The 16,519-nt window shown below is 36.3% G+C and overlaps 1 protein-coding gene across 2 annotated transcripts in view; it reads right to left on the bottom strand.

The window, feature by feature from the left end:
* Positions 1-16,519, bottom strand: part of wscd2 (WSC domain containing 2) — a 60,638-nt gene that overhangs the window by 6,198 nt on the left and 37,921 nt on the right. Inside the window, exons 5-9 of one of the 2 annotated variants that reach the window (XM_073841094.1) lie at positions 16,335-16,364; positions 14,385-14,499; positions 5,100-5,284; positions 3,562-3,683; positions 3,301-3,475 (exon numbers count right to left, since the gene is read on the bottom strand). In XM_073841094.1, the coding sequence (XP_073697195.1) occupies positions 3,301-3,475; positions 3,562-3,683; positions 5,100-5,284; positions 14,385-14,499; positions 16,335-16,364 (627 nt within the window). The remainder of the gene's footprint in view (positions 1-3,300; positions 3,476-3,561; positions 3,684-5,099; positions 5,285-14,384; positions 14,500-16,334; positions 16,365-16,519) is intronic. The other variant, XM_073841095.1, reaches the window with a different exon arrangement.

Genomic DNA, 16,519 nt, shown 5'->3' with positions numbered 1-16,519 from the left:
GTTTCTGAAGCACGCCGCAAACTGCTACAGCAAGCACTAGTCATATATTTGAATGTTAAGCAGCGAACTTATTGGCTACCGATACAGGGGAGAACCAATCAGCTGTGCTATGTGATAATGATGTCATTATATCAGATCGAGTTAGATCTATCGGACTGCACCATCTAGAGTTTCACGCCAGAAGTTTGTATATATTAAAGTTTCCATGTCATTGCTTGACAAGTATATTAGCATATACCTCAAAGCTACAATATGTAGACTCAAAACTGCAAAAACAATAGTTTTCAAATTACAGAATCTTCACATTCTGTAAAAGACAGGTAAAATGTCTCGATTAGGTTTGAGTGGTGTAATAAACAGAACCACATCACCATTAACATATGCTGCTATTTTGATGAAGTGAGTAGGGCTGAAACGGTAAGTCGACATTACAGACAACGGCACAAATATTTTAGTTGTGGAGTAGTCTCCCTCAGTTAAAACTGCAATAATAGGATATTGGCGAAACAGATTTGATAAAGGCTCCAGTGCGTATTTGTGTTTGTGCTCTGGAAATCGGCAAAGATTCTATTTACATGTTTTCGTAAGCAGAGTAGCCAATTACAGACATATCTGTTGATTTCTTGAACACCTGTGATTGGCCATTGTTTTCACTCACCTATAGACAAAAAAAAAAATTCTGCACGCTTGCAAAATCCTCTCACTCTAACGATGTAAATAAGAAGTTCATTGATTATAAAAGAACTTTGAGATCAAGATGAACTGAAGTAAGTGACACCTTTTTATTGATTATCAAGGAAAGGCTATTTCAGTATTCCAGTAAAGTCCAGTCACGTCACATTATGCAATAGAGAGCCTTAAATCAAGCAGCTTCACAGTATCAAACACGAAAAACCACAGTCAGTGTTGCTTTCAGTTAGAATAACAACTTGATTTTCTGTTATAAAGCACCTCTTCAGTGTGAAGTTAGATTAAGTTAGTTAAAAAAACTGCATAAGCTGAGTAATCATTTAAAGTATACTGATTAATCAGTGAAATATTTGACGATTAGTTGATTAATTGGCCTAATAATGGTTAGATTAATTGATTATCAAAATAATAGTTTGTTGCCGCCTTAGAAGTCAGACAAGTTGAACTTGGAAACTGCTCTTGAAAACAATCTGATTCAGTCTTTTCAAATGTTGACTTGCTTAGATTTCAATTTTGGTTTGAAGCATTACATGATGACCATTCAGAATTTGCACCACAGGGTGGATGACTATTAGACTGAAGAGGAAATGAGATGACGTGTGTGAACATAGTTACAGAGCAATAAATTTGCTCTGTAACTAACCTTATCTGTGTAAAGCTGAAAATAACCTTATCTTTGTTGTTCTTGTGCCTTTGAGGTCATAACTTTTAACTTTGCACAGATAATGTTAATCAAAATAAACAAAATTATAAGTCAAAATGTCAAAAAGGTTTTTTGCAATGATTATTAGACTCCCTAACCTAAAAACATTTCTTTAAATGGTCCTAAAACTGTAAATTACATTTTTTTTGAGATTTTAACAGAGGTGTTTGAGTTGCACTAAAAGACAATGTTAGCATTCACACCTGAGTGTCCTTATCCTATAAGATGCTTTGCTCAACTATTCCCAACAGCATGTGTTGATTTCCTATGACAGAGACTTCTAACTGTGAGACTGCGTACCTTCTGTAGACCTTAAGTTTCAGACACATTGTGAGTGTAACTGGCCTTTACATATTCTTCAAGGAAGTGATCAAATGGCTTATACAAACGTCAAAAAATAAACTACAAAAGTCAATAAAAATGTAACAGTGCATTCTTATATGGGCCAAAAACACATTTAAAAAGTATTTAAGTATTCAAATCATAGATGTTTACTAAGATCCTTATATTATCTATTGAAACCCACAATAATATTTAAAATATCAGTAAGTGTCACAACCTCATGGAGTTTTTGTTTTCATTCCTCATGTGTTCATTGACCAAGTCAATCATGTCTAATCATGTCATTTGGTTTATGTGTGTCTTGTCATTAGTCCCTCGTCTGCCCTGTCTGGATTACACCTTGTGTGGAATTATTAAAAACAGTTAACCTTCATCTTCATCTTCTTGCATGTTCATCAACACACAGTAACAATAAGCTTAATGTATATATATTCATAATTTATTGGATACTTCCAATTGAGAGGTGGCTGTCCTGAACCCTAACCTCTAAATTTCAACTTGTGAAAATTATATTAAAATATATATTTTTTTCATTGTTGTTTTTAAAAGTATATTTTTGATTCTTTTATATTTTCTTTGTAAATGCCACAACTGAAACAGTGTATGTTTTAGTCGATTGGAGACCTATTTTAACTGCACCCCTACATTTATGATTCAAAAATATTAATGTTTCCCTCTCTCTCATAGCTACATGGTGTGAGTAGATAGGCCATTTTGAGGTAAATGTGTTTAAAAGTCTGAAAAATCTGTGTGTACCTTTAAGGAATGTCTAACTGCTATTGTGGGGAGAATTTTTACAAAACTACGTACATTATTTTTGTTCCATGTAACACTGAAGTGCAGCGTGCATTTGAGTGAAGCTTTAATGCTTTCAACTTTTAACTCATTCTAAATCTAAAGACACTGTTGTGTTATCTCCTCCTCTAAGCAATGCACCACACGACTCAAGCAACATATTTTAAAACTGTGGTAAGAACTAACCAGTGCTGAACCCAGGGTTTCATGACATTTAAAAACTGGCATTTCTCCCTCCCTCAAAGTCAACTAAGTAATCGTATGTGGTTTTGTGGCCGAGTTCATGTTTCTGTGCATTTCGGAAGAGCGGTTTGTTTGCACAGCAAGATAGTTGCGCCATTTTAGTGTCACAAGCATGCATTTACCGAAATCATCTGTAGATATCTGTAAATGCATGATATATTCTATCAATTTAATGCCACATTTGATGAAGCCACCACCTTTGACCATTGTTGAAACCAAAGCTAACTGTAACAAAGGGTCTCGGGTTTTTTTTGACTTTCACAGTAAACTCGGAGGAAATGTAGAGGAAGTGTGAATTGAGCAAACGTGAGGGGTCGACCTAGATAAGTGATAAGCAGCCACATGAGCTTAGAGCTCATCACACATCTAAAACACAGTGAAGACTGAGCATGCTGATACAGCACAACCAGAGCTGTATTTTGTGCTTCTATAGTGACCTGACATGTTTGTTCTTATGCTCAAGAAAAAAAATTGTGCATGTGGGCTGGCCTGAGCACAATGTTTTGTCCCAAACAAGCTAATGTTACCTTGAACTTGGGTCTGGTATACTACAAAGAAGTCATTGTTTCCACAGCTTTCAAAGTCTTCTCCTGCACACCGCTGGAGACACAGTTCCTCATCCTCACGCTCGTGCAGAGTAAACAGAGGAGTAGGAAATCCACAATGACATTTTTCACCAGCCAAGGCTGCCAGAGTGAATTCCTATGACAAAGAAAGAGATCATGTAGGACAGCCTATAACACAGTATTATGAGAGAGACCAGATGCATGTCATGCACGCATACTCACTTTCTCTGTGCACATGTCAACACACTTGTCCACTGACATGTTTTTAATAATGCCACTAGCAGGAAGCGCAAGGGTCACGTTGTCTGGCCTCTTGAAACATCCTTTAAAGATAGCACTCCCATCTAAAACAAATAAATAAGTCTTGTAAAAACAAGAAACAACACACTGAACCCAGGTGAAAAAAAGTACACTTTTATAATGTTCCTAAAGTGCTCTATTTTTACACACAAATTTTACAGTACTTAACATACTAAAAATTTTCTTTAGGACTTCTTAAGATAATCTCAAGAGCATCTAAGTGTACTCAAATGTGCTATTTTGGGACATCATTAATATGAACTAAAATGTGCTTTGTATTTAGAAAATGTATTTAGGTACCACTTGAACCCATTAGTGTATGAAAGACGGGTTTAAGTGTACTACAAGTGGTAACAAAATACATTTTAGTTACCACATTTAGATCATATTCATGGCGTCCCAAAATAGCACATTTAAGTTTTTTATCTTAAGAAGCAACTTCAAGGACATTGCACTTTTTTCGGCTGGGAACTTTAAATAGTATCTCACACTATTTGCACTTAGTGGAAATGGTCTTTTATGAACTGATTTAAGACATCCTTGAGCCCACAATGGTTTAATCAAAGGCCAAGTTGTTCCTGCACAACTATTGTATTTACTTTCAGTGTTTATCACATAACCTCTCATCCGCACACAGACATCCTGTCACATGAGAAAAGTGCTTAATCAGGACGCACAGGGTGGAATGTCACAAGTTTCTGCCCAAGCTATTTTTTGTTTGTTACATGAGGCATAAGGAAATAAGTGAAGGATATGTCATACAGGTTTGGAAAAAGATATGATTTTTTTTTTTTAGTTATAGTTTATTATAAAAGCAGATGTTGTCAGGAGGAGTTAAACAATACTGGCAAAAGTTTTCAAAGCTACAATAAATAAACACAAATAAATAGGAAATATAGGAAGTAGGAGGATAGGGAGAAAAAAACAAAGTAATAGAATTTTTCCGCAATCACTAGAAGGAAAAGAGTAGAAATCATTCCAAATAATCACTCCCCCGAGAGCTCGATGGTGGGAAGCTATTTTGTCCATGCTCTTGCCATGCTTTGATTATAAAAATAGCTTAAAAGTGAACAAGACAGACAATTTCTGCTAAAGCTTAACATTAAGGTCTTAAACATTAGGATAATATATATGAAAAATACAATCAACCGAATTTATCCTTTTAAATTTAAAATAGATGAATAAATGTTGAAACTAACTTTAAGATTCATAAATGCTGTAGAAGTATTGTTCATTGCCAGTCAATCAAGGTAGTTAATAATAACAAATGAAACTTAACACATAGGCTTACCCAATTTCCTTTTAAGAAGTTAGCTGGTCTTATCTATTAAAGTCACACATTCCTTTACGCTTTTGAGATTGGCATCAGTGTTGAGACATATCTGTGTCAAGATACATGCGAGTGTGAGCTTGAAGATGTGCGTGCATGTGTAAGTGTATGTGTGTGTCAGGATGCTCACATCTACGGGCCGACTCCTGGCTTAGCTCCAGTCTATATATGGACAGTCGATTAGGCCCTCCACAGAGGTTACTCTTCTCCCCTTTACACTCCATGCTACATTCAGTCTCTGACACGTTGGGCGCCTGGATCTTATGGCCACAGTAGCACTCAGCTCCAAACTCCAGACCCGCATAGAGATAACCCCTAAAAACACAGGATGGAAAGAAAACATTAATATTATTTATTCCATTCATTGCAATGTCAGGGCACTGGAATGCCAGATAGTGTTCCAGCATGCTGAGGTATGGTTCTTATGAAGAAATGCAATATGAAGCTCTGCTTGTCATCCTGTTCCAATTGCTGATTCTTTTCTACACTATTACAGTTAATAAAAGTGTCCAAAAATAAATGCAAACAATGTTTACACAAACAGAAAGAGATAATAGAAACTGTACAATAAACTTTTCTGGGCATATACAAACCAGAACACATAGATAAGTCTGCCAATATTTACTCAAAACTAAGGTGCATATGCTCAGATCAGTGAGGACTACGATCAATCAGTTCCAAATTTAAACCTTTTGGTAATAGGCAGTTAATTACTCTTCGATTACATGCACAGATAGGACAGCATGCTGTAGCATGTATTTCATATTTAAAGTACTATGAATCCATGAGAATGCATGTCAGATCCATATTACGTTCAGCCACGGCAGCTCTTAAAGTAATAGCAGCCAAATAAGCTAATAACCCAGATGCTGTGATTTCAAAAGAACAAAAGAAGAAAAACAAGAGGAAAAAATTACTTTTGCAGCTTTAACGATTCTTCTATATTTAATTTAGAATTTAGTGTTTGATAACTTTATTAAATTCAACTTCATTGTATTTCCTACTTGCTGAAGAGCACAGGTAAATAATGGGTTCATGTGAAGATGTTTAAAGTTCACTTATATTAGTTGTGATTTTTTTTCAAGTCTAATAAATTTTAAAATTGATAGCTCTCAATTATACTTTAATGATGAATGGCTATAGTCAATGGTTAAATATTACGAAAAAAAAGTCAATTTCATGGAGACATCAGTAGTATTGGTGTCAGTGGTACTCACCTTCAGACATAAAAAAGATGCCATTAAACAAATATACTGTCTTTATGTTGTTTCTACACTGATTTGAATATTGAATGTGAAATTATTGGACTACAAAAGCATATTTGAAAACTTTAATGTTAGGTGGAATTGTGGTTAATCACGAATAATTTCAGAAAAAATGTGTGATTAATTAGTTTATTTTTTATTTTTATCGATTGACAGCACTAGTAATAACATGTCATAATGAGATTTATTTTTGTAGGCCAGTCATTTTGTACTGCCATTCAGGAGCTACTGAACATACTTATAGTTCCAACGCAAGCTAAATTTACCCTGGTCTTCAAATTCCAAAAGTTTTCACCCCCAGCTCTTATTGCATTGTGTTTCCTTCTGAAGCATCGATGAGTGTTTGAACCTTCTGTAATAGTTGCATATGAGTCCCTCAGTTGTCCTCAGTGTGAAAAGATGGATCTCAAAATCATACAGCCAGTGTTGGAAAGGATTCAAAAATGCTTACAATCCAAAGAGTTTGTGGGACATGAAGAATTTTTCTGAAGAACAGCGGGGACAAGCAAGGGACTCATGAACAACTTGTGGATCATTCAGGTAACAACATCGTATTACAAATCAAGTGTATGTAAACTTTTGAACAGGGTCATTTTTTCAACTGTTATTTTCTCTTGTGGACTATATGTGACCCTGGACCACAAGTAGCACGATTATGTAGAAATAGCTACAAGCAAAAATTAGGATATTAAGATCACATTCCATGAAGACATTTTGTAAATTTCCTACCATAAATATATCAGAACTTTTTTTTAATTAGTAATGTGCATTGCTACGAACTTCATTTGGACACCTTTAAAGACGATTTGCTCAATATTTAGATTATTTTGCACAGATTGCATCTCAGTCAAATATTGTCCTATTTTAACAAACCATACATCTTAACAAACCAACCATACAATGGAAAGCTTATTTATTCATGTACAAATCGAATTAAAAAAAAATAACCTTATGACTGGTTTTGTTGTCAAGGGTCACATAATATGCAAACATCTTTCATGGAAAATATTTTATTCGGGTCAGTACTAAATAAAACAACATGCATTTTGTATGATCCCACTTATTTTGGTGGGATAGTAAAGTTCAACAGACTGTTTAAGGGGGAGTATAAGTGTACTACAGTTTTCTTTATACTGACACCTTACAGTGTGTGGTGCACATGGGTGTGGATGTAGATAAAGATCTTGTAAACAGCAGAAAGTATGCGGTTTATTGTTCTAACAGTTGATCTGATCAGCAATGTTCCTTGCCTCAAATTCAGAGTTCCACTGTTTTTCTTAAGAAATCAGTTTCGATTCTGCTGAAGCACTGGGTGAAGAGTTTAGTTTCTAAAAACTCTTTGAAACGTTTTGCCTGGCCTGGTTTCACAAAACAGCGTAAAATATATTGGTGCAGTTTGTGCCTTCGTTTGAGGTTTAGCTAAATCTAAAACATATGACTGGTCAGTAGAGTTACTGTGCGCTCCAGTTCTCAACCTCCGTCCTCTCCAATTATCTTCAGATATTTTTTTTAAATATGAGAACTTTCTCAAGCTGACTCTCTAGTTTAAAATAGAGTTGTTGTCCATAACACAGAGCTGTCCTTTAAAACATGAAGCACAAGGTCAATTTTAACATGCATGATTTTTATCAGAGGAGGACAGTTAAAGGAGTGTCTTTCTTCAGTTTCTGGCTCATTCCTATTCATGCTGTGTCTTCCCCTAATCTCCTCAATACAGGCAGCAGTTCTTAAACGAGTGGGAGCATAGCACTGAGGACAAACAGATGTGCTGTTTGTGTGGACTCATTCTAAAATCGCTCTGTAACTCTTTAAAAGAAGTTCTGACACCAAAATCCCTCAATCCTTTTTCCTCCGTCTTTCTCTTTCAGTGTCTTTTTTTAAAACACAGATCGATGTTTTGAATCAAACGGAAGCATGTACGGATGGGGAACTGAATAAAGAGGAAGTAAACAAGAATGCCAACAGGAATAAAAAGTGAAAAGCAACAATAATAGTTGACCCAAATCATTTTCTCATCCTAAAACCTGCATCTCTTTTTTAACTGTGGGAAAAACAGGTTGGTTGGTATTTCTATGAAATAACAATGAACGGTGATGCAACAAAGATGCAAAAGCAGAAAAAAATTAAATCATTTAATTAGATCATAAAACATTTCAAGACTTCTTAATGACTTCCAAAAAGTCATTAAATACACTGAGAACTGCTGGAACTGCTGCCATCCATATTGAGGAGATTCGGAGAAGACAAAGCTTGAACAAGAATGAGCCCGAAACTGAAGAAAGACATTCCTTTAACTGTCCTCCTCTGATAAAAATCATGCATGTTAAAATTGTCCTTGTGCTTCAAGTTCACCTCTGTGTTATGGACAACAACTCTCTGAAGCTTTTAAACTAAGGAAAGCATGAAAAAAAAAAGTTCTCACATTTTATAAAAATCTGAAAATAATTGGAGAGGAGGGAGGTTGAGAACTGGAGAGCACAGTAACTCTATGGACCAGTCAAATGTTTTAGATTTAGCACAGTGCAATTCACAGTTGCACATATCAAAATGCACCAAATTATTTTACGCTGTTTTGTGAAACCATGATATTTAAGAGGCTAGGCAAAACCTTTCTTTCAAAGAGTGTTTAAAAAATTTAACTTTTCACCCAGTGCATCAGCAGAATCAAAACAGATTTCTTAAGCAAAACAGTAGAACTTTTGTCCAGCTCTGAATTTGAGGAAAGGAAAATTGCAGATCAGATCAAGTGTTAGAACAATAAACCGCATGCTTTTCTGCTGTTTACAAAATCTTTATCTACCAGTGTACACTACCAGTTAAACGTGTGAACAGCAAGGTTTTTAATGTTTTTTAAGAAGAATTCTGATATTCTGATTTGCTGTTCAAGAAAATTTGGATTATTATTATTATCATCAATATTTAAAGTTGAGTACATTTTTGTCTGGATTCTTTGATCAACAGAAAGTTTCAAAGATCAACATTTATCTGAAATGAAAAGCTTTTGTAACATTATACACTATAACATTCAAAAGCTTCAAAATTAATACTTTTATTTTAACAAGGTTGCATTAAATTGATCAAAAGTGATGATAAAGATATTTATAATTACAAAAATTTCTATTTCAGATAAATGCTGTTCTTCTGAACTTTCTATTCATCAAAGAAACCTGAAATATAATAAAAAATAATGTTTTTGAGCAGCAAATTAGAATATAATGATTTCTGAAGGATCATGTGACTGGAGTAATAATGCAAAAAATGAAGCTTTTTACTGTATTTTGCTGTACTTTGGATCAAATAAATGCAGGCTTAGTGAGCAGAAGAGACTTCTTTAAAAACATTAAAAATCTACACAGACTACACTACACAGACTGTTGCACATCACCCTGGACTACACTTCCCATGTTCCACTGCACTGATTACACTCTCATCTGCAGCCAATCAGACATTTTATAAATACAAGGCCCTAATCATCACATCTCATCTGTTCATCCAGAGTCATGTCTCATCTCAGCTGTTTTTCCAGAGTCATGTCTCGTCTCAGCTGTTCATTCAGAGTTGCGTCTCATCTCAGCTGTTCATCCATAGTCTTGTAATGTTCGTCCAGTCATGTCACATCTCTGATCTTTCAGAGTCTCGTCACATCTCAGCTGATCTTCCAGAGTCTCGTCTTGTCTCAGCCGTTTGTCCAGAGTCTCGTCACGTCTCAGCTGATTGTCCAGAGTCTCGTAATGTCTCAACCGTTCGTCCAGAGTCTCGTCACGTCTCAGCTGATTATCCAGAGTCTCGTCATGTCTCAACCGTTCGTCCAGAGCACTTGTGACATCTCAGCTGATCGTCCAAAGTCTTGTCACGTCTCAGCTGATCTTCCAGAGCCTAGTCACGTCACAACTGATCGCCCAGAGTCTCATCACTTCACAGCTGTTGCTCCAATGCCACATGCTGTCATGGCTGTGTTACCCCAACCCTCTACAGTCCTGTCAATAGAACCTGTCATTAAGCATCAGAGGTTGGCATCTAGCATGGAGGATCCACCGCTGGTGCCAGCACGTGCAGCTGGTATCCCTAAACAAGCACTCACAAACTCTTCTGTCCCAGAAGTAATCCCCATGGCTGATGCACTACAGCGAATCTCTAGAGCCAGCGACATCCACGGAAGGATCTCCACAGGTGGCGGTTGAGGCCGCAGAACCTCCAGAGATGGTGGTGCCCAATCCAGATTCTCCAGAGGTGGTGGTGTATGCTGCAGAACCTCCTGAGGATGCGCCATTCTTTTCAGCTCTGGTCATGGTAGTGGCACCCATTATTAATTCTCTTTTTGCCCTGTCCCGGCCAAGGTGGCTTTCTGTGTACTCTATGCCTGTCCTGTCACAGCTATGGAGGCCACTTGTGAACTCTTGCATGGTCTAGAACTGGCCACAGAGGCCGCTTAAGAACTTTTTTCCTGCTATGAACTGGCTGAGGAGGCCATTTCTGAACTTTCGTCCTGTTCTGAACCAGCCATGGAGGCTCATTGTGAACTGTCTGTCCATCTAGTCACAACTGATGAGTCTGATTACAAAATGTCAGTCTATCCAGAATCAACTCATGAATCTGTTTCTGAATTATCTGTGAGTCCCATTTCCTTATATAAGCCTGATGTTGAATCACCTGTCTATTCCTGCCCAGTATCAGACAATGAGCTGTTTGTCAGTTCTTTTCCAGTCAATGTTCTTTTTTTTAAACAGTCTGTTGTTCACCTTATCTCTGCCAATATATCCAGTTTGGAACTGCCTGCCTATTAGGTTTCAGTTAATAAACCTGATTTTTACCCCTCTGTCAGTCCAGTTTTAGTCAGTGAGTCTGTTAAACAATCTTTCTGTCCAGTGTCTATTAATGTGTCTGAGTACGCATTGTATGCCTGTCCAGTTTCAGTCAATGCCTTTGATTTTAAATGAATCACCTGTCCAGTTTCAGTTACTGATTTTGGTTATGGAATGTCTACCAGTCTAGTTTCAGTCAATGTCTTTGATGTTGGACTAATCACCTGTCCACTTTCAGTTACTGAATTTGGTTATGAAAACGGTCAACCAGTTCAGTTTTAGTTAATACACCCAATTTTGAACCGTCTGTCTTTCTGGATTCTGCTGTTGAATTTGGTTTTGAACTTTCTTGGCAGTTTCAGTCAATGAGTCTAGTTGTGAACTGTTCATTAATTACTAAGGAGACGATCAATGAACTCTCTGTGACTCCTACCATGGTCCTTGGGACTGTAAATACACTGTCTGTTTCTTATGTTTCAGTTCCTGCAGGGTCACAGTCTCAACTCTGGTTTCCTGATCGGCCTGCTCTGCCATGGGTGTTTCTCACTCCATTGTGGAGGTCCACAATCCCACCTGCTCCATCATGGAGGTCAACCGTGCCATGGTGGACTTCTGCTCTTCTCTGGTGGTTCTCTGCTCCATTATGCTCCGCCCTGGTTCCCTGCTCTGCCGGTCCTGCCTTAGTCTCTGTCCCGCCTCCGCTCCACCGCTCTCCAGGAATGTATAGTGTTTGGAGCATCTGGAAGCTGCTCCTTGGGGGGTGGGCTCTGTCACAGATCCTGTCTGTGGTCTTCCGTCTGCTCGAGGCCATCTTCCATTTATATTGACTCTCACACTACACAGACTGTTACACATCCCCCTGGACTACACTTCTCATGTTCCATTGCACTGATTACACTCTCACCTGCAGCCAATCAGACATTCTACAAATACAAGGCCCTAACCATCATTCAGGACTAGGGCTGTGCAATACATCGAAATGATTGAAATATTGCAAATGTAATTTTTCTTAAATATTGCACAGTCCTATTCAGAGCCGAATATTGTTAGCGCTTATCACTAGTTTTGCCGATAGCTGCATTACAGAGCCATTCCGAGTTTTCTTTAGACCAAGTCTAGTCTAGTCCTGGTCTTTGCCTGTTTTCCCGAGTCTTGTATCCTTGCCTGTTTATCTAGTCTTGTCTGTTTGCTGCCTGTCCTGGAATTATTGCTTGTTTTGAATTATCCCTTTGTTGTGCCGTGCACCTCATCTACACCATAACCTGTTTGTTGGATTACCCATTTGCCTCGCCCTTTGGATTACATTCGCCATTGATTGACCCACGCCTGTCTTTGGATTACTCTTGTGTCTTGACCGCAATATACATGTTTGCTGGTGTCAAACCTTGCCTGTGTTTTGATCACGTCTTTAAATAAAGCTTCGCATTTGGATCCGCACGTCTCTTGTCTTGCTCACTCCATAACAATATTGCTTAGCAGTACAACACAACAACTAGAATGTAATGTTAATTTAGAGACTATAAAGAGCGCATTCAGCTCTCAAAACATCATCTGGAATCATTAATTTTAATAATAAAAAAAGAGTTTAATTTAATTAGTCAAGCTCATTTTTTAATTTATTTTTAATTAGTTAAGCTCATTTTTTTAAATGTAGAGAAACTAGGATTGTCAACAGATAAAAAGAAGTTTTGAAAGCAAAACTAAGGCTCTGGGGCCTTTGAATACTGATGTGGACAATGAAAAAAGTTGAGAACCACTAATCAACCAGTTCATTAAAAAGATCTGGGCCCGTATTCACAAAAAAATCTTAGTGCAAAGAGTTGCTCCTAGTACCAAAATTCTAAGAAAATTCACACTCATTTATTTGTTTTCCCAAGCAAATTGTTTGGTTTTGGAGGTTATCCCAACTCCAAATTTTCCTTTTATTATATCCTTGTTTTTATTAACAAGTTGGGCAAGAAGTAACAGCTGTACTTGCATCCAGTTTGGTTTTCTTTTAAGATTGCATATCTTACTATCAGCCATGATTTTTCCGTTCTGTTTATGATAAGCACATATGTAAAAGGCTGAAAATCAGCTGAACATACTTGTTTAATTACTGACACTAAGCCTGCATTTTAAAATCTCTATTTGAATGTGGCAAAAAATTAAACTTTATTTGAATATGGCAACAAAATATCATGCTCTATAATATATCTATGAACAAATCTCTGACAGAGACCCCTATCAGCCAATCTCGGTGTGCATAGTTAGCAAGCATGCTGAAATCACCAATAGCAACGAGGTCAACCCTGCCCTTACTCTTAAGACTTCTCTTTATTCCTTGGTAAAAGTTTGTCTCAACAGCTTTGTTAATGTTTTTTAAGAGAACACTCTGTAGCTAAAAACTTGTACTGCTATTCAGGGGCGCCGCTAAGGGGGGGAAAGTTAGGACAATTCCAAGGGCCCACGCCCCTTTAGGGGCCCCCAGAGATCTGCTTTGGTGTGGTAGGGGGGGCCCAACCTCATATTTTGTCATAGGGCTCAAAATTGCGAGCAGCGCCCCTGCTGCTATTTAGGAGAACTCTTAGTGCTAAGATAAAATGTTTTGTTAATACGGGCCCAGATTTAAAAGTTTAGTTGATACTGATTATCATATGCTTTAGTTTGACTTACGCTAATGCATCATTCTTCAAATTTGACAGCTTCAGTTATGATTCATTGCTATTCCACAGAAAAGAACAATCAGTGCAATTCTTCAGTATCTCCTCTTGTGTATACCAAGGAAAAATAAACTAATTCAGATCTGGAAAGACATGTGGGTGAGTTAATGTTTTTCATTTTTGGATGAACTATCCCTTTTTGCTTAAAAACATTTGTGAGTGCACATCCTAAAGAGAGTTCATGTTAAATCACAAATCTTTAAGACATGAAACATGGCTATCAGAGGAAACAGCATATCTGATAACCCTCCCCTCTCAGTTTATTAAGGGTCAAGGGAATTCGATTAGTGTAATGAGTGTTGAATAACTCATGTTTGTCAGTTAAGGGTCATTAACTCCAGGGTGAGAGCAATTACATGTTTATGATGACTGAATGTGTATGTTCGTGTTCTGTATATGACAGCATGGGCGTTAAGTTTTAACAAACATTACAAGGATAGCAAAAATTTATATCATTTGATTTGTGGGCAAACAGTTACCTGCTTATCACCACAAAGAAAGTTTTAACACACTTGTGGTTTGTGGTTAGGGCACAGAAACATCATTAGCAAGTATATAAACAACACAAGGTAAAAGATAGTCCTTATATCATGCTACAAATGTGTGCGTTCTTGCACATGGGGATAAAACGGTTCACTTGACGTACCTCTCAGCGCAGCTGTCCTGGCAACGGAAGACAGTCATTTTTTTGTAGTCAAAAAAGGAAACCCCTCTAAGAGCCCGTTTCTGTGTGTCATCAACATAACAGCCGATGTACTTTGCTGAAAAGAGAAAGATGTTCAAACATCTTAATGTTTAATTCCAGTACTAACAATTTGAGAAATTAAAGTACTGATTTGAAATCTCTTGATCCTGTTGATTCAAAAAAGGACTATCTTTCAAAATGTTTAAACATTGAAACACAGCCATCTAGTGGCCAAACAGTAAAATCACAACCAGATATATATGACTTTGCTCTGGACCTTTTTTAATTAAAATATTTATTTTAAAGTCGCAAAGCATCATATAAAGGTAGTTCAAACATTTTTTAAGTATTATGCAGTTTTTTATTAATAAAAAGAACACATAATTGCTATACACTACCAATCAAAAGTTTTTTTAAAATGTTTACATTTTTAATGTTTTTTAAAGAAGTCTCTTCTGCTTACCAAGCCTAAATTTATTTAACCCAAAGTACTGAAAAAACTATTTAAAATAACTGCTTTCTATTTGAATATATTTTTTAATGTAATTTATTCCTGTGATCACAGCTAAATTTTTTAGCATCATTACTCCAGTCTTCAGTGTCACATAATCCTTTAGAAATCATTCTATTATGCTGATTTCCTGTTCAAGAAACATGTATTATAATTATCATGATTATTATCATCATCAATATTTAAAACAGTTAAGTATATTTTATTGTATTTTCAGGATTTTTTTTGATGAATAGAAAGATTCAAAGATAAGTATTTGTCTGAAATAAAAAGCTTTTGTAACATTTTTAGAATTTAAAAAAATAATACTTTTATTTAGCAAGGAAGCTTTAAATTGGTCAGTTGATATAAATCTTTTGTAACATGATAAATGTTTTTATTTCAGATAAATGCTGTTCTTTTGAACTTTCTATTCATCAAAGAAACCTGAAAAAAACTACTTAGCTGTCAACATAATAATAATAATAATAAATGTTTTTGAGCAGCAAATCAGAGTATTAGAATGATTTATGAAGGATCATGTGACTGAGTAATGATGGTAAAAACTCAGCTTCGAAATCACAGGAATAAATTCGATTTTAAAATATATTCTAATAGAAAAGTTATTTTAAATAGTAAAAATGATTTAAAATTTTACAGTTTTTGCTGTATTTAAATATTGTGAATGTTTTTACATAGTTTTCATTCTATTACTCTAGTTAACACAATCAAATTTAGTATATTAAAGTATTAAGTCTGTAATTATTTAGCTAATTTGTGTGTATTTTAATGTCTACAACATTCTTTTGTAAAGAGCTTAATTTGTATAGAACCCAGAACATCCCTTTGAATGTTAACAGTATGGCATCACATATTGTGATTGGTAGCTACCACATAGAGAACGCTATTTCATATGTAAACAGCCTGTGACATAAGGCATTACAAAACATCAACAGTTTGGATATTGTTACAATGTTCTGGGCATTTTGTTCTCGAAAACATTCACAGTCTGATGCACTGATGCATCATCTGCTTCATTAATCTCATCATTTGTGACATACACATAAAAAAATGACCCAAAATGCCCTGTTGCATGACATCCGTTCTTCCTCTGTAATCTCATTCCATTAGGATTTCATGCATTTTCTAATAGCTGAGATGGGCTGGTTGTGTCACATACACACACTAACCAGTACAACATTACAGTAATTGCAATTGTCTAAAAAGCAGCGAGGCGGGATCACGAGCTGTGAGTTAATCGTATTCCCGACACAGAGGGCAAGCTTGGTAATCTGCTTTATCTACCAGTCAAGCTCTATTCACTCATTACTGGATTGCCATTCTGTAAAGCAGCTAAGTGCATGGATGAAGCTCTCACTAGCAGCACGACTACAGAGATAATGATGCTCCGCTGTACTCACATGATGAGGTCTCTGCATGAACCGTTTGCTCTGGACATACGAAATAGGCATGAATTATAATAACTTCACATAACATTTAAATAAATGTAATAAAATTAAAAGGATAGTTCACCCAAAAATGAAAATTCTGTCATTAATTACTCAACTTCATGTCATGCAAAACCTGTAAGACCTTTGTTCATCTT

The sequence above is a fragment of the Garra rufa genome, chromosome 5, assembly GCF_049309525.1.
Source record: "Garra rufa chromosome 5, GarRuf1.0, whole genome shotgun sequence".
In the NCBI taxonomy this organism is placed as follows: Eukaryota; Metazoa; Chordata; class Actinopteri; order Cypriniformes; family Cyprinidae; genus Garra; species Garra rufa.
Note: the sequence above shows the minus strand (reverse complement) of the source record. Positions and strands in the feature narration are given on the sequence as shown.